Consider the following 25,671-nt stretch of genomic DNA (forward strand, 5'->3'; position numbering starts at 1 on the left):
TTACATTTTACATAGCTTTTTTTCATACAACTCTGTGATTTCTGTGGTATAGATAATTATTTTTACGAAAGTAAAGAGAAACTTTAAAGTAAAAACTAAAATTTTTGTTAGGTATTATGAACTATGCATTCATATTACAGAAAAAAGCGTGTGTCCAAAGCGTCTTTGGTCTTTTATTGTTTATTATAAGATGTTATATGGAATTTTGCATGCGTTTTGGTGCCATCTTTTTTTGAAACCTCAGTAGACGTCGTTTACGGATTTCCTCCAACTGTATATTACTAGCAGCCAATTGCACGATTAAATTAACTATTGCTTCTTCTTGCCTTTTCTTCATATCGTTAATAATAATTAAACAAACCAAAACTCCAAAATATTCCACCAAAGCCATTTCTATGAAGAAAAACCTTTCAAAACAGTATTGACAGCTGATTGTCAATTTTGCCATATGTGAACGGGTAAATAAATTTTGTGGATTTATGCTAATTACTGCATATGCGAACGTACTTTAAATGTTGTTCTCGTTCTAGTGCTCGATGACAGCTGATCAGCAATAATTGCATTTCTCCAAGATTGTATAGTGCTTTTAACTTTAATAAAATCTTTAATTTAGATTTGCGTGATCGTGGCTAAATTTAAGCATGAATTTACCACGAAGAAATGTAAATAACCTGTTATTTTTACCGAAAAACCGGGAGTATGTTGATGAAATGTACAGTGTAAGTAGTCTCTGCGAAACACACAGTTTATACTGCATTGCATTTATCCTTTAAGGCACTGTTGGATTTCGTTTCGGCAGGTAAAACTGTCGTAGTCCTTACACATTTTGACACATCCCCAAGGCTGCTACCGTTAATACAAAAATCGGGAATAGAAGTGTACAAAAATAAGCAAGCACTACAGAGGCTGATTTTTATGTAAATATATCGAGATATAAACAAATACATGTACATACATATTATATTTATGGTTTGTTTCAGATGTTGTGAAAATGTGAATGCGGCAATAAAAAAATTGTTTGACTTGCATGACTGGACGGTGAAACCTAATATAATTATAATCGATCTATACACATTTGCTTGCTCGACAAACATAGTTACATGTTTTTCTCATGATATGGCAAAAACTTCAACAGCCTCTCCATTTTTACAGCAATTGGTTCAATGTATAGCAATTTTGTTTAGCATGATGAATTGCTTAAAACTCGATAACCCGGAACAAAAGTTTCCAGCCCATCTGCAGTCATTCACAAGTACGCCCTCCAAAGTATTTAGCATTCTAGTATTACAAAAGCACGATTGTGTTCTTACTTCATCGCAAGTGGAGCTCGTAACAGATTTATATTATGGTATTAATGCCTTCGACGACTTCAAAAGGATTGCCAACGTGATTCTGATATCATCTACAAGTATAAATACTTAAAAAAGTGTATAAAGTTCGAGCAGAAAACATACACACTTTCATTTAAGCTTTGAGAATGAAAAACACAGTACCATTACGGGTTACTGTATTTAAGAACCCATCTCAAAATGAATTAATTGATTCTTCTATGGTGAGTTAAACACAATACAAACGTAGAGTTCCCTCAACAGCCGAGAACTTTTTTTATTTTTGCTGATGAAAGCAAATTGAACCTTTTTCGTCCCGATGGAAAGACATTTAACTGTAGAACGTGGTGAAAGTCGCGTTGTGGTTTGGGGTTGTATGTCATCAGCAGAAGTCAGCAACTTAGCTTTCATAGAGGAAACTATGGATAACTACTTATACCTATAGATTTATGGAAAAATAATTTAAAAGTTCTGAAAAATCGGGTATTGGGATAGATTTCGATTCCATGAAGCCAACGACCACAAACACAGATCGAATATTTTTCAATCATGGTTTATCTGGAGCTGTCCCCAAGTGGTTGAACGAAATATAAGAAAACATCAAATAAGCTGCTACAACCACAACTCGAAAAGGGCGTTACAAGAGGAGTAGGAGAAAATAACACTCGAATATACCAAAAGCCTTGCAGACTATGTACATTCGGTTCAAAAGGCTACCCTACAAATATTAATTAGTAAAAATCTTAAATGTTATTATAAATTTATAAGTTTGCCTAAACTCACGAAATAAGCTGTTGGGTCAATGTATTTTGGTTTGCGTGTAAATATTCTTACTAGCACTGAAGGCCTTAGTAGCAAGTGTGCTAATTAAGTCGGGTTATATTGTATATATCCCCTATAAATAATAATTATAAATTTATTTCTTTTAATTTATTTGTAGGTGTTTATAATTTTAATATAGACGTCTGGGATTTTTAAGTAGCGGGTCACAAACCCAGCGCACAACCAGCTATCCTGGGATACTTAGCCTTCTCACGTTGGCTCACTCCCGAACGAGTGTTCTGAAGCTACCCAGAGGATATTTGGGCTAATCCCGGAAGTTATGAGCTGTTTGAACGATATGTAGAAGAATGGTCCTGGTCACTCCCAAGTGAATAGCGATCAGTAACTTTACCCACTTGCGTGGACTTTTACATATGGAACCATCCTCACGATTGCACCAGCAATATTTTCTATCGTCCTTGTTAACAGTGGTGATTCTACGTTGTTGCTTTCAGCTGCATTGGTGTTTGATGCTTTAAAAAGATCTCTCTTGGTAAGAGTCACAATTATTTTTTAGTAGTGCAAAACGTTTTCTTTTTGCCACCACGTCGTTGGATTTTTTGGACTTAAGAGCATTTACATCAAAATTTTTGGAGCGTTCAAGTGGTTCAGCGATAAATTTGCTTGATTTTTTTAGTTTTCCCAAGATTGCCTGCGCAAAACCCATCTTTGAAAGAAATTCATATTAATTATTAGTTATTAAATGAACTATCCAATTCGATACATTCGTTACATTCAATATTTTTCACTAAATTAGTTAAAATTCAAGAGTTATCCGCAAAGTATCAAAATTACACTTAATGAAAATAACGGAATCTGTGCAACTAATAATGCAAATTAATATAACGGGTCTTTTAAATTCACTACGAAGCAGTGATGCCATTTGTAAAACAAAGCAAAATTTCAATAACTATAAATTTTTCTGAGCGGCACAAAAAAATGAATAGATATATACAGCGTACTTATTTTAATGACCATGTGTATATACATATATGTACATACGGGCCTCTTCGGGAATGCATCAGTATGCGCACAGTTAGTAGCGCTGCAGATTTGATATATGATGCAACTGATCATTTGTCATGTTTGACATTTTGGTTGTATTAGAGGTCGCGTTCTTTGCCGTAGTAAACAAGGCAAATGTATTCAAGGTGGTGGCATTCGAGCAAAAACATTTTTTAAATTATAACTGTGACACAACTCTCCGTCATTCCGTTTTCCTGACAATTCTAAATTAAAGGCGAATGGAAGAAGTGGAAATTACCCAAAGATGATAGATTACTAGATTTGGCCAATAACTATGGTGAAAAAGAATAAAATTGTGGGAACTTCGGCTGCCACGTCACGGGAGTGATTCAACAGCCGAATTCCGCACGATCATTTCATACACTCGTCCATTCAGTAGTTGTTCAGACGGCCACGATTCTTAGTTTTTTTTGTACACAAACCGATTCGTAGCTCCTGCTACGTCAGCCCAACATCCGATTCTATCAAATTCGCTGAGAGCCGGCTAACGGTCTGATATTAGCTACACCACAAGGCACATTCATTAAAGGTGGTGGCACTAGACCAACAACAATATTTTGTACATTTGATTGTTAAAGTTGTTTTAATCCGGGCTGACAGCCACATGCACACGGCGAAAGAAAATAAACAAATCAGATGACTTACCGATACCACCCAAGGCGAATTGAGCATCTACGGTGGCGCCATTAAAAACAGTTACTTTATTTTTGGCGATTTTGACAAGTCTGACATCAGCTCCCTTTGCAATACAAAACAAAAAAAAAAACAAATAGCTAAAATTACATGTTTTTGAAAATTCAGTGAATGGCTTGGTAGTTTTGTTATTTGTGAGATTTAAACTAACCAAAATAATGAAAACGAAGTGCCGTCTGTTAAATTGTAAAAGCACAAATCAATATAAAGCCTCCAAATGCAGTTTGCTTGCGCTTTTATGCGGAAGATGCCGTAGCAAGAAAGTATGTGTGTATGTATAATTCCTTGTGTTTGGTTGTTTCCATTGCTTTCGTCTACTCTTCTTCCTGCTTCTTCTTCACAAACAAGTAATTCCTCTTCCTTTTGCTTGTTTATTTATCCGCTCTTAAGACACAGCGAATTCGGAAGGCGCAATCGTTTTGCTATCATTCTTGGATACCACCTTTAATAGATTCGCCTTGCTACACCACAAGAATCTTTTAACCATGGAAATTACCTATTCTAATCACCCCACCTTCTATAGATATAACTTGGTAGTAAGTATATGTGAGACATTATTTGACATTTTGATAATTTTTTGTAGAATGTAAGAAAAAAGAAAAAATTCAATGAGAAAACACTATGTTTTAAACAATATCCCAATAAAAAAAAATCCCTAAGAATTAATATTTTTTGGAACAATAAAATCTTATTCTAATGATATATTTTATTCTTATTTCCCAATGAACCGATCCACTTTTAAAGAAAGCTTTCGCATAGCTTTTTACGAAATGCTATATGTAGCTTTTAACGAAATTTGTTTTAATTGTAAACTTTGAAAACCTTTTTGTAACCTTTATTACGCTTTGTTTATTTTTTATGTATCATTAGCTGGTTTAAAAACTTTGGTCTTCCAAATTTCTATACATTTTGATCATTTCTACAACTTTACTCCATCGTTCGCTCTTTTCATTCGTCCAGGAACGAACTCTTCGTTCATATTGTGTTAACTAAAAAACATAAAGCTATGAAATAAAAATTGTTTAAAATTTCGGCATTTAAGAAATTGTCATTATACTCCTAAACAAAAAATATTTTCTACTTCAGACATTTTTCCAGTGTCCAAAGCTCAGCGTAGATTTTTTTCAATGATGAGACACTGAATTTTGACAAAACAACGTCGCATGAGCATCGCTCAGGAATTGTTGAATTACGTCAACGATGATCCAAATTTGTTTAAAACGGCCATAACTGGTGACGAATCATGGGTATATGTTTATGACATCGAAACCAAAGCCCAATCGTCCCAATGGAAGAGTCCAGGAGAGCCAAGAGGCAAAAACAGAAATCGCGAAACACGCAAAACACTTGTCTTATTTATGCCTCTCACAAACTAAACATGCTATATTGCTAAAATCGTGAACCATATCTTCGAGATGAGTGTACTAGCATAAACAAAAAATAATAGTCGAAAATCGAATGTACATAGCCCGCGAAATTTGAAACACCTTATTTTTTGAAAACACCTCGTATTACCAAGCCATTAACTGAATTTTCACAAACGTGAAATTTCTCCTCCTTTTGTTTGTTTTTTATTGCAAAAAATAAAGTAACCGTTTTGGGAAGACGTTACCTTCAGTACTCACAATTCGCCTTGGACACTTGATACAAAAAGTATGTACATTTACAATGTTGAAAGGTTTATATTTCCGAACATTCTGCTTGGACTGCCAAAGAAGTTTCGGCATCTTGGTGCCTTTCTGAAGATACCCTATGCCCACAAATAAAGCAATTGTAAAACTAAACCGCTCGATTGCTCCATATATTTCTAGCTGACAATTATTAATTTAGTCACTCCTAAGATTAAGGTGTTTATGAGTATAGCGGAGAAAGAATAAGGCATTTTATATAATAAAACAACTTAAGCGTACGATGCTAATACTATAGGAAATATTTATTAACGCATACATTTGTATTATTTAATAATATGCCTGTGTGTACTTTTTGATTTTTCTGATTTGAGTTAACTCTATGGTACCGAATCGAATGATTTTAGCAACTGCATTTTAAGTGTCATGCGCATACTTGTATTCACGTGTATATTGACACCACTATTATAAGCACATATTCACTAGGTGTATACCAAATTCTAGGCAAGTTCGAAAGATTTTGACGGAAAGAGAAACCCGTATTTGTAGACCCAACCAATCGTAATAAAAAAGAAATTAATAGTTTGTATCAGTTGTAGTTATGCCAAGATCACCATCGAAAATTTCTGCAATTTTTATTTTCAAGTTTTGTTGGATCGAAAAGATACTCATGTTGCTTAATTTTAGAAGACCCTTGCCGTATTTCTTCTGTATGTACGTCAGTTTGCAGATTTGTTCTAATATATTTAAAACAAGGTTTCTGTGAGTACCGAAGATCAATTAAATTCGTTAATATGCGATTTTTACATCCATATTTATTTGCCATAATATATTTATGTACAGTGTTATTGTAATTATCATTTCATAGTATGGTTTCGACAAATTGTAAAGCCTTAACCTTTTCGGAAAGTAAGTCCTTTTGTTCCGGCGCTTAAATATGAAATTCTCTTTATAAAAAACTAATATCTCACAACTAATAAGAAGAAAAGTTAAAATTAGCTCAAAATTGAATTGACAACCCACCAAACTCTTTAATTAAGCCAAGGAAATATTGCTTCGTATTTTTGAATTCTCGCCATAATTATGCATACACGAATACTTAAGAATTGGCTGACATTATTGATATTTGTTTTACCTTCTTTTGCCCTCTTCCTTGGCAAGAGATCCGTGTAGAGTAGTTTTACTCAATTAACTCAATTTTGGCGTTGTAAATTTGCTTGAGTTGAGTCGATCATCAAATGTAAAATACGTATACAATCAATTCATGTTACAAATTTCTGATATGAATCAATCAAAGTGACAATATACTGCGAATCAAGAAAGTACACAAAAGTGGCCCTGCATTAATTCAAAATCTGTTTTAATTATGCTCTAAAAATTTAATATTATCGGATCCAGTTTCTAAAGATGACGGTTTAAAGTGTACACTTGCGATGTTGAAAGGTTTGCATTATTATTTTTATATTGCATATTGTTTAAATATGAATGCCTTAGTAATGGTAATAATAACTACATTTATATTTTTGTTTTATTTTATGTTTTAGTCTGTTTTAACATTAGATTATCATCATGGATGAAGTTCTCCATTGAGAGTTTTCTTACTATTCAATGTTCCAAAGCAGCAGCAACAAATTTCTAGTTGATGGTCTTTTCATATTATGTTAATATTTATAATAATTTATCATCTATCATATCATTCTTCGTTATTGGATATTTTTTGTATACTTTGTATTTGCATTTAACTATGTATATATAATTAAAAATTTTGATGTTTCATCCTTGCATTAGCAATCCATTTAAAATGATGGTACAATTTTTATTTTTTTATATTTTTTTTGTGATATTGATTTGGAAAAAAACATTATTAAATTTCTGTTCAATGAACTATTTTGAAACAAAAAATCTTATGTTTTAGTTACAGGAAATATTATTAACATTATTTTAGGCATTTATATAAGTATCGAATACATAATAATATTTAACGAAAAGTCACACGACCAGCTCAAATTAATCGGATAATTATATTCCCGTTACATACTTTTTTATCCACTTCGGTAAATGTAATACATTTAAACCTACTTGTTTACTACTAGTTTTGGTTGGCAAAACCGTATTTTATTTTAAGATAAAAACTATTTTTCTCACTAAAGCTAGCGGTGAAAGAACTTATTCTTAATTTTGTCACGACTCCAAAAATTTAAACTTTTGATTCTTTCGGTTTCGGTTTAAATTTACCCAATTTATTTTTATATTCAATTAGTTTTGCTACTATTCAATTATCAAAAATACAATTCATGTTTCAAATCCATTTTCTTCTATTATGCAAAAGGAAAATCCGTTTGACTTCTATAAGGATTTTCAACTTCAGTTAATACAACTTTTTGTGGGCAAACCCGTGGACAATCACTTGGCATTCGTGAATAAAATTATTCTCCCATTATTTATTGTTGAAAGCTTCTGTCTCAAGAGTTTCAAAATTACATGAGTATGCACTATTTATGTACACACGTACTTCTAAAACTTATGTTACCTCAAAGATGTGTCGCTTTCACGAATAGTTACTAATTCAAATCTCCTATATATACGCGTATTTATCATTCCTAAGCCAATATTTCTGTCATATCTTAATTCGGTTTAATATATCTTATTTCCGAACAGTTCCGAAACAAATTCATCCTTAAATGCCCGCAAACAATTTTAATCTGAACTTTTTGCGGTCGCTTTTCGTACTTCTCGTAGTAATTTGTTCATCACTTTGCATATTTTCTTTTGCTTTCATATTATAAACCTCCATACGCCAAAACACATCACTGGTGCCCCTTTTTCAACGTTTACTTTTAGAGCTTTTCTTCCTTTTGTTGTTGCTGCTGTTAGTTATAGTTGAGTTGCTATTGTTAGCTGCTTGTTGCAGTGATTCTCAACTTCTTTCCGGCGTGCTGTGATGATGATAGATCTGTTGAATTTGTTGCTGCTGCCCAGCCGCTGCACTGCTATGTGCCACTTGGCTGCTAGATGTTACAACATCTTGTTGTTGGATATGTTGTTGCTGTTGAGCATGCACTTGCTGCTGATGATGAGTCTGTGATTGCTGAATGTGTACAACATGTTGAGTTAAATGAGGCGTCTGCGATTGAGTTTGACCACTATGCTGCGGCTGTTGATGTGGCGACGGACTGTATTGGAACTGTTGCTGAAACATATGTAACTTTATAATTTAGTTATTAACGCATTCGTTAAGTAGTCATAGGGTAAATTAAATCAAACGACTATAGTTGTTAATCAGGCATGTTCTACAAAACGGACCAATTAAAAAACCTATTTTGGAGGTGATAAAAAAAAAAACAATTTGCACTTAATCGTTGGATAAGACGTAAACGATTTGTTTATAGCAGTTTCCATTTGAAGACTTTATTACTCTCACTACAATTATTCGCACCGATTTCAAATCGTACGATTAGCAGAGCATGTATAAAGGGTTTTCCAATAAGAAGTGTTATTTTGATATTCACAGAAAAATGCTATTTTTAATGTAAATGATCGGATGTTTATTTCATTATAAAGAGGAAGGTATGCTGTTAAAAGTGGAAAATAACATCAGGCAAATGACCACCACGACCACGCTTACAGGACAATATCCTTTTCATGAAATTTTCCATAACCGAATTGCAAGGTGTCTGCCGCCCTAAGACCTCGATAGCCTCACGAATTCCATCTTTGAGGCCTTGAATCGACCCTGGGCTGTTGGCGTAGACCTTCTCTTTCACGTGACCCCAAAGAAAACGGTCACAAGGTGATAAATCACAAGATCTCGGTGGCCAATTGTGATCACCTCTTCGAGAGATAACACGGTCCGGAAACTTTTCCCGTAAATGATCAATGATTTCGTTGCATGTGTGGCACGTAGCGCTGACTTGTTGAAAATAAACGTTGACCAGATCAATACAGCCATAAAAAATCATTAATCATCTTTCGATAGCGATAGATAACACCTCTTATTGGAAAACCCTTTAGTACTTGGCATAAAAAAGCAACTTTATGGAGGTTTCAAGCGAGAATTTATACGATGCAATTCTATACTGCGGCCGCCGTAGCTGAATGGTGTGTGACTACCATTCGGAATTCAGAGAGATCGTAGGTTCGAATCTCGGTGAAATACCAAAATGAAGAAAAAGTTTTTCTAACAGCGGTCGCCCCTTGGCAAAATATCTGCCGTTCGGAGTCGGCTTGAAACTGTAGGTCCCTCCGTTTGTGGAACAACATCAAAACGCGTGCACAAAATGAGGAGGAGCTCGGCCAAACACCCAAAAAGGGTGTACGGGTATTGTATTTCTCAGTTCACACAGGTCTTCCGTCTTAATGATTTCGCGATTTTTAAGGGGATAACAGTAAACAAAACTAAAATTATGATCTTTCTCATTTTTATAATCAAAATATTCATAGCAATGAAATTAGAAAGGAAGATGGTGAGTGTAGTCCACATACTTATTACTTGATAGTTTTTTTCAATCATTTTTTACGCATCTTTCCTAAGACCTTACCGTAGTTATAAAAAAGAGTTGAACAAGTATTCAGGTCTTAGTTGTTTGACCATCAACAAGTTTCAAACCCTATAAAGCTTTCAACATTCTCTGTTTTATTAATGTTTGTTTTTATATGTTAACCCGGTTAATGTATTTATTGAGCTACTCTAAAAACACCATTCGACTTTGGCCATATTTTGCCACAAATCAACACCTTGGGTACGGATTTGTTTGAGAAAGCATTTGCTATATCGAACGGACTTAATTTTTGGTTGCTTGGCAGTACATTTTACGTAAGAATTCATTAGTGACAGTATTAAGACGACTTCAGGTAATTAGAATTGCAACACACAAAAAATTAACAAAAACAAGGACAAACAAATACGTGTCGTGCTTCAAACGTCAAATGTACCAAAGTATAAATTTTTGCATTTAAATTAAATATAAAACCTTTTGCATTATACACACGATTAACTAAAAATGGGTATAATTTAGTACTTACCGAGTTTTCTTGACTATGCTCGATAATTTCGATGCTTCCCGAAGTATTTCCTGATGTGTTATTTATGGAGGTGCTACTAGTATTGGGCACGTCATATTTTCCTCGTTTAAAGCGACCATATAAAGAGCTATAGGGGAGGTTGTAGTGAATCGCGGCCTGATTAATAGACATCTGACCAATACTGAAAAAAACGAAACATTGCCTTTTCAAAAATAATAGAAAATATAATTTAACATACCGGACTGAATTTAGAGCTTCATTCATTGCGTCTTCTGACCAAGGTGTTGGATTTGAACGAGACAATTCGATACCTTCACGTTTGCAGCGGCCGTAAAGTGTTCCTTTGGGAGATGAATAAAAGAATTAGAAACATATAAATTATTCATTATGTAACAATGCACATCACTCAGGTTTCTTTGGTGATTAAAATGTAGATTGTGCATATACAGTCAAATAAAAAACAAAAATATTCATATTGTTTAGTATTACACACAAAATAAACCCTACAACTTTAAACCATTATATCATACGACGGGCGTTCAATGTATTCGCGGGCATCATTATGAAAAAAACCTCTAATTAAATTCAATATAGTTTTATTTTTCATAATCTCCCCATACACTTGTTGTATCGGGTGTTTTTTAGCTAACTATGGTTTGACAGCTGATAATTCCAAACTGTTCTGTTCAGGAAGGTTCGGCAAGCCATCATGAATCATTTAACGCAGGAACAAAGCTTCCAAATTATGAAAATTTATTTAAAAAAATAAATCTGTTCGCGAAGTTCATAGAGCGCTGGCGGCACCATCGGCCAATATTCCTTTCGAAAAGAGGAAGAAGCTGTCGTTACGGTGGATGGCAGGAAAATAATCTGCCAGATTATAACAAAAAAATCATTACAACAATATTTCTGTTCTGTTCTTTTATTTTTAAATTCATATTACTCAGCCCGATAGCCCGTGTTACTAGTGGTTTTTAGTTGTTATATTGCCGTGAATAAATATTTTTTCATTGCCCTCTAAAAAAACATGTCTTCCCTCCTCTGCATGGAGCTCTCCATCGTCAGAATTTTTTTCCCACGAAGGTCGTAATTTATCTGAAGTGTTTGAAGAGTAGGATCCTGCATTTATGGTTTCACCTTTTTTATGTACTCAATCAATAAAATTTCTTTCGAATCCATAAACACTGCGGTCATATTCTTTCCCGCCGGATTGATTGACTACATTTTTCAACGTTCCCACGAAGATCAATTCTATGTAACCGGAACGACCCGGATTTATATTCGGCCAAGGAATGTCACTTCAGTAGCATTCGCCATATACTCGCGTATGTATGGGGGATTTTTATGCCGCTACTTTAACAACAAATACATTTTTCAAAATGGTATGTATAGACTCTTGCTTACATTCAGAATTATAGTGATGAACCTATATTTCAGGTCCAGTAACAGCACGGTCCAAAATACTACATAGTTGAATCTTTCCCACAGAGCTCCAAAGCATATCACCAGCATTTGTTTTTGAGGTGCTGTGAGCATCGCGGTTTCCACATTTTGAAAGATTAGAATGATCATGGAGAAGTGTGCATATGGCACTAAAAGATAGGTTGGTATTCTCTGCCAACAATTGGCACCCTCCGGTATAAGTTTGTCAACTATTTCCACATTTCTTTCTGTAACGGCCGTAACGGGGCCGCCTGAGCGAGGGTCATCTTGAGAACTCTCCCTGCCCCTTTTAAATACACTTGGCCACTTTTGATAATGAACATGCAAAACCGTGAATCGAGAAAGTTTTTCTTTCCTCGTTTCTCTTGTTCTTCACAATCCGGTGTTCGGTGTTCCTCAATATTGTTGCGTCAGTTACTGGATAACTAATGACCGTGAAATTATGCGAAATTTTGTATTTTTACCGTTAAGAGTTGTAACTTTTTATTGCAATTACGAAATTACTCGTAAATTACCCCGATACCGAGAATGCATTGAACGCCCATCGTAAATGCTATGAGTTTCTCAAAACAAAAGGTGCACTCTAACTTTAGCTTTCTGTATGACTCACCTGTCGGAATTCCAAATTCGGCACTGGCTTTTTGAACAGATGTATGACCAGCACGTATTGCCTCTAATGCTCGCTCCAAATCTTCCGGAGTCCACGTTGTTGGAGCCGCATTAAATGGAGCTGCTAAGCGTATACCCTCACGTCGCGCAATTTTGTATAGCGTCGACGAAGGTATACCAAAGGCTTTAGACGCTTTATTTGCTGATATTTGCCCAGAGCGAAGGGCCTCTAGAGCGTTATTTAAAGAATCTTCATTCCATGATTTTGTACCACCTTCCTTCTTTGGGGTTTCGATGCCCATACGATGGGCTCGTTGCCACAAAGTTGTAGATGGGATGCCATATGTAACTGAAGCCTTTGTAAGGCTCATATTTTGATTCTTCAACGCATCTAAAGCTGAATTCATATCATCTTGAGTCCAAGTTTTGGGACCATTAAACTGACCTTTACTATCCACATGTTGTTGGTCCAAATTCGTATAGTGAGGCTCATTTTGATCGTTAGGTGAGCCATTTGCTATCATCATTGAATCCTCACTTGTATCTGAATTATACATATCTGCAAAAAAATAAATGTACTTACATATAAATTTTGTATGTATAATTGAATAAATTTCAAAAGGATTACGCACATATAAGAAGATATAATTAATGATTATCCTTCATTTGCTTACAAGATAATTAAACTAAACTAAAAACAAAATAATTAAACTAAACTAAAATAAAATTGGATGAAAAGGCGGTTCTCAACGCCTGCCAATGGCATATGCATGCTCCACATAGTGTAACACTATTAATACCAGGCTTAAATGACCCACGTATAAATAGTAACTGCACCTAAGGACGCATAAGAATCAGAAGTAGTTTGCTTAACCAATTAGCAGAAATTTATTCAGCATAGTCTATATAACATTAAATAGGATAGTCTATGTAACATTAAAATTAACTTTATAATTTATTATTTCGCCTTATAGTACATGAAGGTGATTTTTTATATTGTATTTAATTGTAACTTTTATGGAATCGGTTTTTTAGAGAACTTGTTCAGAAAATTCAAAAAACCTGATCATTGGATTATACATAGAAAAAAAAATAGTATTCTCGTATATATAAAATTATTTGGTCACATACCCATATGTCCAGTTGTCATCATATTAACTATTTCCGGTGTTATGATCATTCCAGGTTCATGTTTTATTTGGCTCGGATCGATTTCCATTACTGTTGCACCGGATATGTCCTGATGTGATTGTGATTGTTGTTGGGTGTGTGTTGAATGAGAATGAGAAGTTTGTTGTTGATGTATTTGATGCTGTTGTTGGTGTTGCTGCTGCTGTGCTTGTGTTTGTGTGAGTTGTTGTGCATGTAATTGATGTTGTTGTGGCTGATGATGCTGCTGTTGCTGTACTTGTTGTTGCTGTTTCGCGTCAATCACCTCACTCTTAATATGCTGAACTAAATTCGAATTACTCTCATCGCCTGTTTGATGGTGGATCGCATGCATCGGAGATTGATCAAGCCGTTGAATCATATGTTGAGCCAAGTGATTGTCGATGTCAAGTGCTTCGGTGGGGTCTGTAACGATATTCGGTAATATATGTTAATATTTTAGTGATTTTTAACTATACTCCCTATTTCTATTACTCTTTTACTTGATGATGATACTTAAAATGGTTCTCAATTTTACAGCGAACAAAATAATATGCGCTTACAAATATTACCATAAGATAGAGTACCAAAACTCACTTGATAAATCTCGGGTGTCGGTATTGGGGTTACATGATAAATCAACATGTTCCGTAACTGTTACAGGTGTTGCTGAAGGTGCTGGTGGTTCTGGTGCAAAATCTAAAAAGCCCATTGGCACGCCAAGAATTCCGCCGTTCTAAAAGCAAAAATTGGTAAACAAATAATCATTAATATTTATGGTGTAAATAAAGCAAAATGCAATAAGTCACTGTTTAACCAAAATAAGTGATCGGGACGAAATTATACTGGATGCGTAAATTTGTGCTTTAATTTTTCTTCTGTGACCAGAAAAGTAGGTTTTTTTATATTTTTTATTGCATGCAAATATTTCAAGTTACTTTGTACTTTGTGAAACAAAAGGAATCATTTATTTAATTAATTTATGTCTATGATCCTAAGGAACTTATTTAGTTAAAAAGTTATTCAAAAACAAATTGTATGATTTATTTTGCGCTACCTTGTACAAAAGAAAAAAAAAACACTCAGAATTTTATCACTTTAAGTCGTAATAGGTAAATACTGGAAATCTTCTAAGGACATTTCAAACAAAATATTTTTTATTAATAGGACTATGAATAAGTTCGTGCGGTTTTTTTTCGAAATTTGAAACTTTATTGACGTAAAATGGTTACAAATTTAATATTCAAAATATTGTCCATCGCTTACTACTACTTTTTCCCATCTTTCTGGCAATTCACGGATTCCCTTTGTGAAAAATTCGGTCGGTTTTGCCGCAATCCACGAATCGATCCATTTTTTGACTTCATCGTAATTACGGAAGTGCTGGTCAGCCAGGCCATGTTGCATCGATCGGAAGAGATAGTAATCGGATGGCGCAAGGTCTGGACTATACGGCGGGTGGGGTAGGACATCCCATTTGAGCGTTTCTAAGTATGTTTTGACCACTTGTGCAACATGTGGCCGAGCATTGTCATGTTGCAAAATAACTTTGTCGTGTCTATCGGCGTATTGCGGCCGTTTTTCTCGCAGTGCTCGGCTCAAACGCATCAATTGTCGTCGGTAGACATCCCCCGTAATCGTTTCATTCGGTTTCAGTAGCTCATAATACACAACACCCAGCTGGTCCCACCAGATACACAGCATAACCTTCAGGCCATGAATATTCTGTGCCGACGTCGATGTTGAAGCATGGCCAGGGTATCCATACGTTGCCCGACGTTTTGGATTGTCGTAATGGACCCACTCTTCATCGCCAGTCACAATTCGATGCAAAAAACCCTTTCTTTTGTGCCGTTGAAGCAGTTGTTCGCATGCCATAAAACGGCGTTCAACGTCTCTTGGCTTCAATTCATACGGCACCCAATGGCCTACCTTTCGGATCATTCCCATGGCTTTTAAACGTTTGGAAATGGTTGATTGATCAACTCCCAAAGTTTTTGCAACCTCTTCTTGCGTTTGAGCCGGATCTTGATCGAGCAATTCCTCCAATTCGGTATCCATGAACTTTGGTGGCGCACCCTCGCGTTCTTCGTCTTCCAAGCCAAAATCACCACTTTTAAAGCGTGCAAACCACTTCTGGCACGTTCGCTCAGATAGAGCATGCTCACCATAAACTTCCACCAAGATACGATGACTTTCGGCTGCTTTTTTCTTCATATTAAAATAATGCAGAAGAATTCCCCGCAAAAACACATTATTTGGCACGAAATTCGACATTTTCAAGTGTGGTAAAAATATTGTTGTTTACGCTTCAAATAAAAAACTTATACTGACGTTTGTGCCTTACGACAGTAGCTCTCCAATGAATGTTTGGAAATGTGGATCGATGGAATAATAATCAAGTTACGCCAAATACGTAAAACCGCACGAACTTATTCATAGCCCTATTAGAATACCAATCTGTGAATTTTTCTAAGTGAGATAATCCAAATACATTACTTCGGGAATGAGGTTGGGGTTGCAGGTGGAATGTAGATGAATAAAATAAGTACATCGGGTTGCTATACAAAAGAGTTAACAAAATTGACGTTTACAGCCAAAGCGAACTATGTACATCTTAGCCACTGCCCTTTATTCCCCATCTCTATCGAATCATTAATGTATACTTTTTCCTTTCGCCTCCATTTTATGATTTGACTATCTTAAGCATTTTTCTCGAAAAAATTGCAAAATATTTTATTTTTTGTGCTTGGAGAGAAAAATTTCTTTTTTTCTAAAATAAAACCTAATGTGCAAAACATTTAAGTAATTTATTGGAAAAAGGCTCAAATGGAGAGAACTGGGTATCGTTCTTAAGTATTTTTCAACGTCTGTATTACATATACACACACTTTCATTCCGATCACAGTAAGTTTGACGACCAATATAATAGTCGAATATCATTATTTGCTCACCATTCCCATTCCTAAACTAGTCATATTTTTGTCTTTGCCGTCTCGAGCTACTACAATCTGCGTAACAATCGCTGTGCCTGGTGCTGCGACAGTGGTTACGCTTCCAGCATTATTTGAACCCGATACACCGGATACGCTGGATGCAGGTGACGCGGACGCTGTTTCTGTCTTGCAGATTTTCGACAACGCCGGCTTATCCGTGTCTGACTCGTCACTGGCGATTACAGTCTGCTGCTGCGCAGCTGCACTGGTGGTGACGGTTTGAACTCCGGATACAGGTATATAATTCCCAGAAGAGGTCTGTTGTAAACTAACGATAGCAGCTTGATTTTGATTCTGAATTAAAATTGTTTGCGGATGCTGTTGGACCTGTTGTTGAGTATTGAGTACCTGCTGTTGTAAATCTGGCGATTTTGAGCGCTTACGAACACGAGATTTACGTCCTATTTGTTGTTGAGATGATGGTCCTGCGGTAACTAACTGTCCAACAGTATTTGTAACCGTAGATCCAATGGGTTGTGAATTGGCAGTAGTCACGTTACCTATATTGTGCGTGAGCACTGCCGTATTCGTTGCAATTTGTTGTTGCTGTTGTTGCTGCTGATGTTGTGTATTGGGAGAAGCTTGGCCTGGCGCTACTGTAGTGTTGACAATGTTACCAACAACTGCTTGTTGTATATTCTCTGATACTGTGATAGTAGCGGTAGCTGCGTCGTTCAAATCGTCTGTGTTTTCAGCCGTTTCACAAAGCCCCTTTATTTTCAACTGTTCGGCAGTACGTAGCAAGCCCTAGAACAATAAGAAATAAAATACAAAATTAGTTTATTTCACTCACTCACTCATTTTGAATTAAATATATTATTAATTTTATTTCATTATTTGTAAAAAAAATGTGTAACCTCACACACATTTTTGTTTTTATCTGCGATGTCAGAAAATTTACTGTGTGCTTTTAAGGGTACAATTTGGTTGAATAGCTCCCGAAACATTGCGCATTGAAAATCTCCGGGTCCCACAATTAGCTACCAATCATAAATATCAGTACGTGTAGGTAGGTGTGTACCGGCTCTTATTGAGATGTTTCATTTTTGTTTTTCATTAAATGTTAGAGCCACGTTCCCACGACAGTCGGTTCTACGCCACCGGAACGACCCGGATTTCTATCCCATCAAGGACTGTCACTTCAACAGCATTCCCCGGATACTATATGTAAGGGGCATGTTTATGCTGCTACAACAACAACAACAGCCTCATCCCCGTTGGCGAGAACTATCGAAAGACCAGTGACAATAAAGTATTTCATCCCAACTTCATGGCGTTGTTGTTGTAGCAGCATAAGCATACATGCATGGAAGATGCTGGAGCGACTGTTTTCAAAGGTCGTTGCGGTAACGTAAAACCGACTGTCACGCGAACGTCGTTGTGCACAATTCATCAGTTGCTTATCTGTATATTTGTATGTACACTAAGCACCAACAAATGTAAAAGTATTTATTTTTGCCAATTCCCGCACATTTTCGGATAGATTGGGTAAAAAAACTGGCCATCTGTAGTGAGGAAACCCCAGTTAGTTTGGATTTAAAACTCAAAAATTTACCACAAAATATGTATTGCTTTGAGGACTACAATATCTTAAAATAATGATTTAGCGAAAAATAACGCTACTGCACTAGAAATGAACACTATAATTAAAATATGAATATTTCTTTTGTCCTACGAGTGCCTCTTCTTGGTTCTTAAGAAACCAAAGTGAAATTTTTAAAAACTAATTTTTTTAACAGCGAAAATTCATACTCGAAAATTTAGTGAGTTAAATATACTTTATCTTGTTAGATAGAATATTTAATGTCCTTCCATTCGACTTATCGCTTTTTAAAATAAATTCATTCTTGCAACCCTGGGAGAAAATGAAAAAAAAAACTATTTAATTTTTTTAGCAAGTTTCAGAATAATTTAGGTCAGTAAAAATTTACAGCTATATTTTTTGAATGCAAAGCATTAAGAAAAGTGAATGACATCTTTATTAGAAAAAATGAACTAACTTAATCTAACCATTTTAAACAAAAAACTGTTTAATGGTTAATATCTCTTAAAATGGTAATTTGAAGAAAAATATGAAAATAAATAACTACTTCTCTTAAAGAATTAAAAGTAAAATATTTTGCTTTGGGCACTTTTGGCTTTAAATTTTGTCTTCGAAAAATTATGGGACTTTTAAAATGTTGCAAGATAAGATATTTCTGTGATAGGTAGCGCAAAACGCAGGATGTTAATGAATTGCCACATTCATCAGACGCATCATTACAACGAAACGTGGGTTTATGAGAACGACACGCAAATCCAGACATCAGTCGAGTGAGCGGAGACAATAACAAGGAAAGCGATGCTCACGGTTGTTGTGGATTACAACGGCATTGTACACCACGAATGCTCGCCAGAAAAAGGAAATATTATTGATTGGGCGTTATGAGGCGTCTCACCGTTTACATGAAGCAATTTTCAAAAATGAAAGGATTTGTGGGGCTGACTCATGGATTTTGGGCCATAATAGCGTACCGTCGCACAGTGCCAATATTATCCATGCATTTTTGACCAAGAACGAAACGAATACCATCGAACAGCCATCGAATTCACCTGCGATTTTCTTCCCCTTGATCAAGTCAACAAACCACTACGGAGAACGCGTTTAACAGCCGAAAGGAAGTAAAGGAAAAATCGAAGACGGCTCTGATGGCTATACCGAAAATAGAGTTCCAGAAAGGTTTCGAGAGCTGGATCAAACGCTGCCATAAGTGAGTGGCAGTTGAGGAGGAATATTTTGAAGGCGATAATATCAGTTTTGAGGAATAAACTTGTACATATTTTGAATTTTCTGAATATATTCCGGAAACTTTTAGATAAAGATGGTATATGTATGTATGTGTTGTTAGTGGCAACGAAGTTCCATACTCGATTTTCAACCATTTTTTTGAAAATTCGTTTCGCGGGGTACTAAACACTAAGTCAGTTTCGAGTTATTTTATTTTATGTGAATTGAAAACATATTATAAGCGAAAATAAATTAATTCATTTGGGTTAATGAAAATTGCATCTTGTGAACAAATATTAATTAAAGAATACAATCAAACAGATTAACGAATAGGCATTTCCTTTTTTGCTTTGCCTATCTGAATTATTCTACGAGTGTACCACAGTCCATACAGTGTGCCAAGTATTTACAATGCCCATATCAAACAATTCGTACGTGAACCGATTTTTCTGGGTTAGTTGTTTACTTCAATTAACCCACAGAAAACAAATGTACCAAAAGTTCCTAAACACTCAAGGCATGATTTTTTTTATAAAAATTCATTTCAATCGCAATTCCCTTTATTACTATTTTATTTCTTTTTATTTTGCGGCCGCCGCCGCCGAATGACTTCGGGAATGCGTGGGTTCGAATCTCAGTGCATGAACATCAAATAATGGAAAACGTTTTTTTCTAACAGCGGTCGCTCCCCGGCAGGCAATGGCAAATCTCTGAGTGTATTTTTGCCGTTCGGAGTCGACCTAAAACTATAGGTCCCTCCATATGTAGAACAACATCAAGACGCACACCAGAAATAGAAGGAGATCGACTATAAACCTAACAGAAGTGTACGTGCCAATTATTAATTTTTTATTATTTATTTTTTCTTTCCTTACTACATCATCTAGGCGTTACTTTTCACAGATTTTGAGAAACAGAAAAATAATTTTTAAAAAGCCATTTCAACCTCATAACATAGCTCCAACTAGTAATGGTTCTAAATTCTGTAAAAGCTCATCAGTCCGTTCATCTAGTGGATTTCCTACAGGGTATTTGCTTACGTCGTTCTGTAGTCTTATAGTACGTTCCCATATCAGTAGATTATCTACCTTTCCGTGCTTAACTCCAAATCCGTAATTAAAGAGCGAGATTACACATGCAAAATTTCTCTCCCGAAATCTGAGATCATAAAATAATCGTAGATTATTACCATACTTTTTTACATAAGGGTGGTTTTTTTAGAGGTTAGGTTTTCAAGATGAAATAAAACGTATATAATTTAATGTTATGGCCAAGAATTTAGCTTTATTATAAAGATAAGGGTTTGCCATTATGTTTTAAAAATGATTTCGGGCAAGTGGCCGCCGCGGCTGGCTCGAATAAATTCCAGCCGAGAGGCCCAATTTTCGACCACTTTTTGCAGCAATTGGGGCCGTATGTCAGCAATAACGCGCCGAATATTCTCTTCCAAGACGTCAATCGTCTCGGGCTTATCTGCGTAGACAAGCGACTTCACATAGCCCCACAAGAAATAGTCCAGCGGTGTTATATCGCACGATCTTGGGGGCCACGCCACAGGTCCACGGCGCGAGATAATGCGCTCACCAAAAGTTTCCTTCAATAAATCGATTGTTGCGTTGGCTGTATGGCATGTAGCGCCGTCTTGTTGGAACCAAAGGTCGTCCACATCAACATCGTCCAATTCAGGCACGTAAAAGTCTTTAATCATGGCTCTATAGCGCTCTCCATTGACTGTAACATTATGGCCGGCTTCATTTTAAAAAGAAATATGGACCAATGATTCCCTCTGCCCATAGAGCACACCAAACAGTGACTTTTTGAGGATGTAACGGCGTCTCAGCAATGGCTTGTGGATTATGTTCACTCCAAATGCGACAATTTTGCTTATTGACATACCCATTCAACCAAAAGTGAGCTTCATCGCTGAACAAAATTTTCTTGTGAAAATCGGGATCGGTGGCCATCTCGTTTTGGGCCCATTCACCGAACGTGCGACGCGCTTGATGGTCGTTCGGCTTCAATTCTTGCACGAGTTGGATTTTGTAAGCCCGCAAACCAAAATCCTTCCGCAAAATCTTCCATAAAGTGGATGGGCACATCTCCAATTGCTGCGCGCGATGGCGGATGGACTCATTCGGGTCTTCTTCGATACTCTGCTCCACAGCAGCAATAGCGTCTTCGGTGCGCACTGTACGACGTCTCTGAGGATGCGTATTATCCACTAGAGCAAACGTGGTGCGAAACCGATCCCTGGTTAATCGAATTAGTGACTCTGATGGACGATTATGTCGACCGAATATTGGACGCAGCGCGCGATGCGTCGCGCGAACCAAACCATTATTTTCATAATAAATTTGCACGATTTGCAAACGTTGTTCAGGTGTAAGTCTATTCATTATGAAATGGTAAACCAAACTGAGCATAATTCAAGTGACAGCTGTCAAAAAGACCATCTACGAAAAAAGTAGTGCCAACTTGAAAACCTAACCTCTAAAAAAAAACAACCCTGTGTTTTCTGTGTAATAGATCATTATTTTTACGAATGTAAAGAGAAGCCTTAAAGTAAAAATTAAAAAGTGGATGCCGGCAAAGAAAACAGGTTTGTAGACATAATTCTAATAAAATGTTTGTGGAATACTACAATACCAAATATGCATTCATATAACAGAAAAAAGTGTGTGTCCATAAATGCTTTATCCTCTTTTTACTTATAAAATGTAATATCGAATTTTACATGCGTTTTGCTGCCATAATTTTTTGAAACCTCAGTAAACGTCGTTTACGGATTTTCTCCAACTGTTTATTATTGGTAGCCAATGCGCAATTAAATTAGCTATTCCTTCTCCTTGTCTTTTTTTCATTTCGTTAATAATAATTAAACAAACTAAAAACTCCAAAATATTCCACAAAAGCAAGTTCTATGAAGAAAAAGCTTTCAAAGCAGTATTGACAGCTGATTGTCAATTTTGGAGGTAATCTTCCATATGTGAACGGGTAGATTAATTTTGTGGATTTATTGCTAATTATTGCATATGTGAACGAACTTTTAGGTTGGTATTTTTTATTTTGGCTTAAGCTCGCCACAACACACATCAACCTCTTACCTTAAAAGAAAGATCATGTCATGTAATTACCGGCACAAACACTACAATGAAACGTAGAATTCTTCAAATATAAACACGTGTGTGCAAGTTTATATGTAAGTATTCGCACATGGGAACACACACACACACACAAATAAACATACATGTATTTATGTAAGTCCATAAGCTTATAAAATAATTCGAGAGTACATTTTCAATTCATTGAGAATGTTGAGAAAAAAATATTAATATACCGGTGTCTGTGTGAGAAAACGGCACAAAATATCCAATACAAACCAATGTGAAGCGGAGTGTGGAGTTTTGTTGCACGTTTTAAAACCTGTTCGTATTGCGAAATTTGTTTAAATTCTCACAAGCTCACACACATCATAGCAATAGAGATATCCATCCATCGAAGACTCATCGCTGCTTTTTCCAATCTACGCGTTTTACACAACTAAAGTGACGATTTTCATAGCGGCGTTCTCAGTCGTTTATTGACCTCAAATCAAGTCATGGTTATGGCCACAGCCGTCAAACACAGTGTACGTAATATTATAACTAATTTGCTATACACTTTGAAATACGTAAATATTATAAACACCAATAATGTACCTGCATATAAAAGTATGTATGTATGAATGTATGCATTCGTATGTATAAATGTATGCCAATAATTTATAATTATAGAAAGAGTTGGAATTGGAAGGCACTGCTTGAAAGTAAATGAAGCGACTTGACCGATAAAGAGAGCACGGCGAGAAAGTTAAGCTAACTTCCTAAACGTCTGCTTAAAAGTACAATGTACTGATAAGGTATTAATACCGGTCAGATACAATACAATATTATTATATTTCAACTTACTATTTTAGTAATTATTAAATATATTTTACTTAAATTCTGTTTGTGTTTCAGTGTTAAACTCAGAGTTTAACTAGGGGGACACTAGGGGTATTTTTAATATTCATCACTATTAATCGCAATACATTTCTTTAATCTTTAGATGTATTGTTAAAACAGTCCTCAAAACCAGGTTTTTTTTTTTGTTCTTAAAGAAAGAATTAAGAATTAACCCCCGTTAATCCGGAAAATTCATGTTATTATTTAAATTAATAATAACAGATATTCAATTGTAAGTGGTTTTTTTATAGATTAATTAATATTATATAACAAATATAAATAAAAGTTCAAGGATCTTTTAAAACTTAAACTAGTGACAATAGGAACAAAAAGGAAATATTCATCTGTTCATTAAAATAGGAACGAAAAAGAAATAGATACGGAACAAAAAGAACTTAGTGGTTTTATTAAAAATGCTGTTTAAATTATCGAAGTTTAATCAATAACCACTGTGCCAACCATGATTGAATGACGTATGATGTATACGATTTGGCATAGTTTCCTTCTCGATTAATCTTTTTTAATCTTCCCAAAGGTTTTCAATGGAGTTTTTGTCAGGAGAGTGGCTTGGCCAACCAATAACTTTAACATTATATTGTAAAAACCATTCACGTACTAAGAATGAGGAGTATTTTGGGTCATTATCTGGCATAAAAAGACATCGAAGTGGCATATTCTACTCAGCAAATGGTTGCGTCACTTCTTGAAGTATGTCCTTGTAAATAAATTTGTCTATTTTATTGGTTTTACGGTGAATAGGTACTAATCCATATCAAGAGAAGCATCCCCAATTCCTTATGTTGCCGCCACCGTGCTTGACCATTTTTTTTTTTTTTTTGTGACCCGCGGTGAGAGTTCTTGCCCTTTAGGACGTCTGACATTTTGCCCAGCATCTTTTCTAAATAAATTGATTCTTGTTTCATCGCTCCAAAGTATGTTATACTATTTTTTCATACCCTCTGGTACACACCATGACTTGAGCAAAACTCTTTCTATTTCAGTGGCCACCCAAAATTACACTTTATTAAAGCAACCGAATCTGTGCAACCAATAATAATGCAACTTAATATAACGGGTATTTTAAGCTCACAACGTAGCAGTGAAGCCATTGGTAAAAAAAGCGAAATTTTCATAATAGCTTTAAATTTTTCCGGGCACAATATGACACCATAAATAGCAACACTCTTCTGGTAGAAAATAATTTATTTAAAGTAAAAATTATTTTAGTAATGAGCAGCATGGCACATTCCTTCCCAGCTATATGTTTCTACCATTTCCCTAACACGATTTGCTCGGCATAATTGTCCATTGCTGTCAAGGGAAATCGCCTCGTACTGCCTATTTCGCCAGCCTGGGTATTTTTAGCGCAAAGACTCACATGGGTTGTTATGTAAGATTATGAAATTATAAAAACTAGTAGAGGAACAGAATCTATTGCCGGAGGATAATTTGAGGTTTTGAACTGGATGGTGTTGACACCGATCAAAATCATACAAAAAAATGCATCCTTTTGTATCTAACGTCATCTATGTGTTGCTTCCGGTTTCACAGGTATACAACTGGTGTACGTAATATAGAACACACACCCACACGTCATACAAATCCTGAAATAATCGCATTACTGAAACAAAACTATGCTGGTCGTTTGATTCCCGAATTTTCCCTGATTTTGAGTTTGATAGTTAACAGCATAGCAACTTACTTGGTTTAAAATTGAAATTGTTTCTTTTGGAAAACTATGTATCTTATATTTTCTATAAAATATACAGGTACCATTAAGAAGATTGTCAAGGATCTCTTTGTATTTCGAAAAACCGAAAAGTAACAAATAGGACAACACTGTATCAAAAGGCCTTCCTCTACTCAACATAAATAAACTTCAGATGTGACATAGTAAGCAACTGCAAACGAAAGGAAAAAGAAAATGGAACATAGAAACTTTAACAGTTATGCAGCGTTGTTTTAATTTGATTAACTGCTGCAAAAGGAGTTGAACTGGTACAACGCTACATTAGCTATGAAACAGAAACCCACGGCCAGATGACTGACTAGCCAACTACCATACTTACCAGGCGCACTGGTACAGGTTTACGGAACAGGTTACGCGCTATATCTTTGTATGCTGTAACAGTGCACGCTTTGACCATGATCCTGTCTATTATTTATGCTTGCGAGCATGCATAACAAGTTTACATGTGCATTCAT

The 25,671-nt window shown here is 35.6% G+C and overlaps 2 protein-coding genes across 9 annotated transcripts in view; one reads left to right on the forward strand and one right to left on the reverse strand.

Moving 5' to 3' along the window:
• Window positions 1–382: 382 nt before the first annotated feature.
• Window positions 383–3,915, forward strand: LOC128868621 (uncharacterized). 3 transcript variants are annotated; one of them, XR_008455143.1, is made up of 4 exons: window positions 383–719; window positions 775–917; window positions 981–1,552; window positions 2,269–3,915. XR_008455143.1 is itself a non-coding variant. In XM_054110913.1 (3 exons), the coding sequence occupies exons 1-3, from the start codon at window positions 642–644 to the stop codon at window positions 1,420–1,422; spliced, it is 663 nt and encodes a 220-aa protein (XP_053966888.1). In that variant the 5' UTR covers window positions 383–641; the 3' UTR covers window positions 1,423–2,261. The 3 variants fall into 3 exon arrangements, 1 of the variants encoding a protein (XP_053966888.1); XR_008455142.1 differs by lacking the exon at window positions 2,269–3,915 and adding an exon at window positions 1,625–2,261; XM_054110913.1 differs by lacking the exon at window positions 2,269–3,915 and having other exon boundaries at window positions 981–2,261.
• Window positions 3,916–6,292: 2,377 nt separating this feature from the next.
• LOC128868622 (longitudinals lacking protein, isoforms H/M/V) overlaps window positions 6,293–25,671 on the reverse strand; it is an 88,908-nt gene continuing 69,529 nt past the window's right edge. For 3 of the 6 annotated variants that reach the window (XM_054110915.1, XM_054110914.1, XM_054110919.1), the window contains 7 exons: window positions 16,675–17,463; window positions 14,318–14,456; window positions 13,703–14,146; window positions 12,573–13,130; window positions 10,758–10,860; window positions 10,520–10,700; window positions 6,293–8,702 (listed from right to left, as the gene is read on the reverse strand). In XM_054110915.1, the coding sequence (XP_053966890.1) occupies window positions 8,415–8,702; window positions 10,520–10,700; window positions 10,758–10,860; window positions 12,573–13,130; window positions 13,703–14,146; window positions 14,318–14,456; window positions 16,675–17,463 (2,502 nt within the window). In that variant the 3' untranslated portion in view covers window positions 6,293–8,414. The remainder of the gene's footprint in view (window positions 8,703–10,519; window positions 10,701–10,757; window positions 10,861–12,572; window positions 13,131–13,702; window positions 14,147–14,317; window positions 14,457–16,674; window positions 17,464–25,671) is intronic. The other 3 variants (XM_054110918.1, XM_054110917.1, XM_054110916.1) reach the window with 3 other exon arrangements.

Source organism: Anastrepha ludens, chromosome 6, assembly GCF_028408465.1.
Source record: "Anastrepha ludens isolate Willacy chromosome 6, idAnaLude1.1, whole genome shotgun sequence".
Taxonomy (NCBI): Eukaryota; Metazoa; Arthropoda; class Insecta; order Diptera; family Tephritidae; genus Anastrepha; species Anastrepha ludens.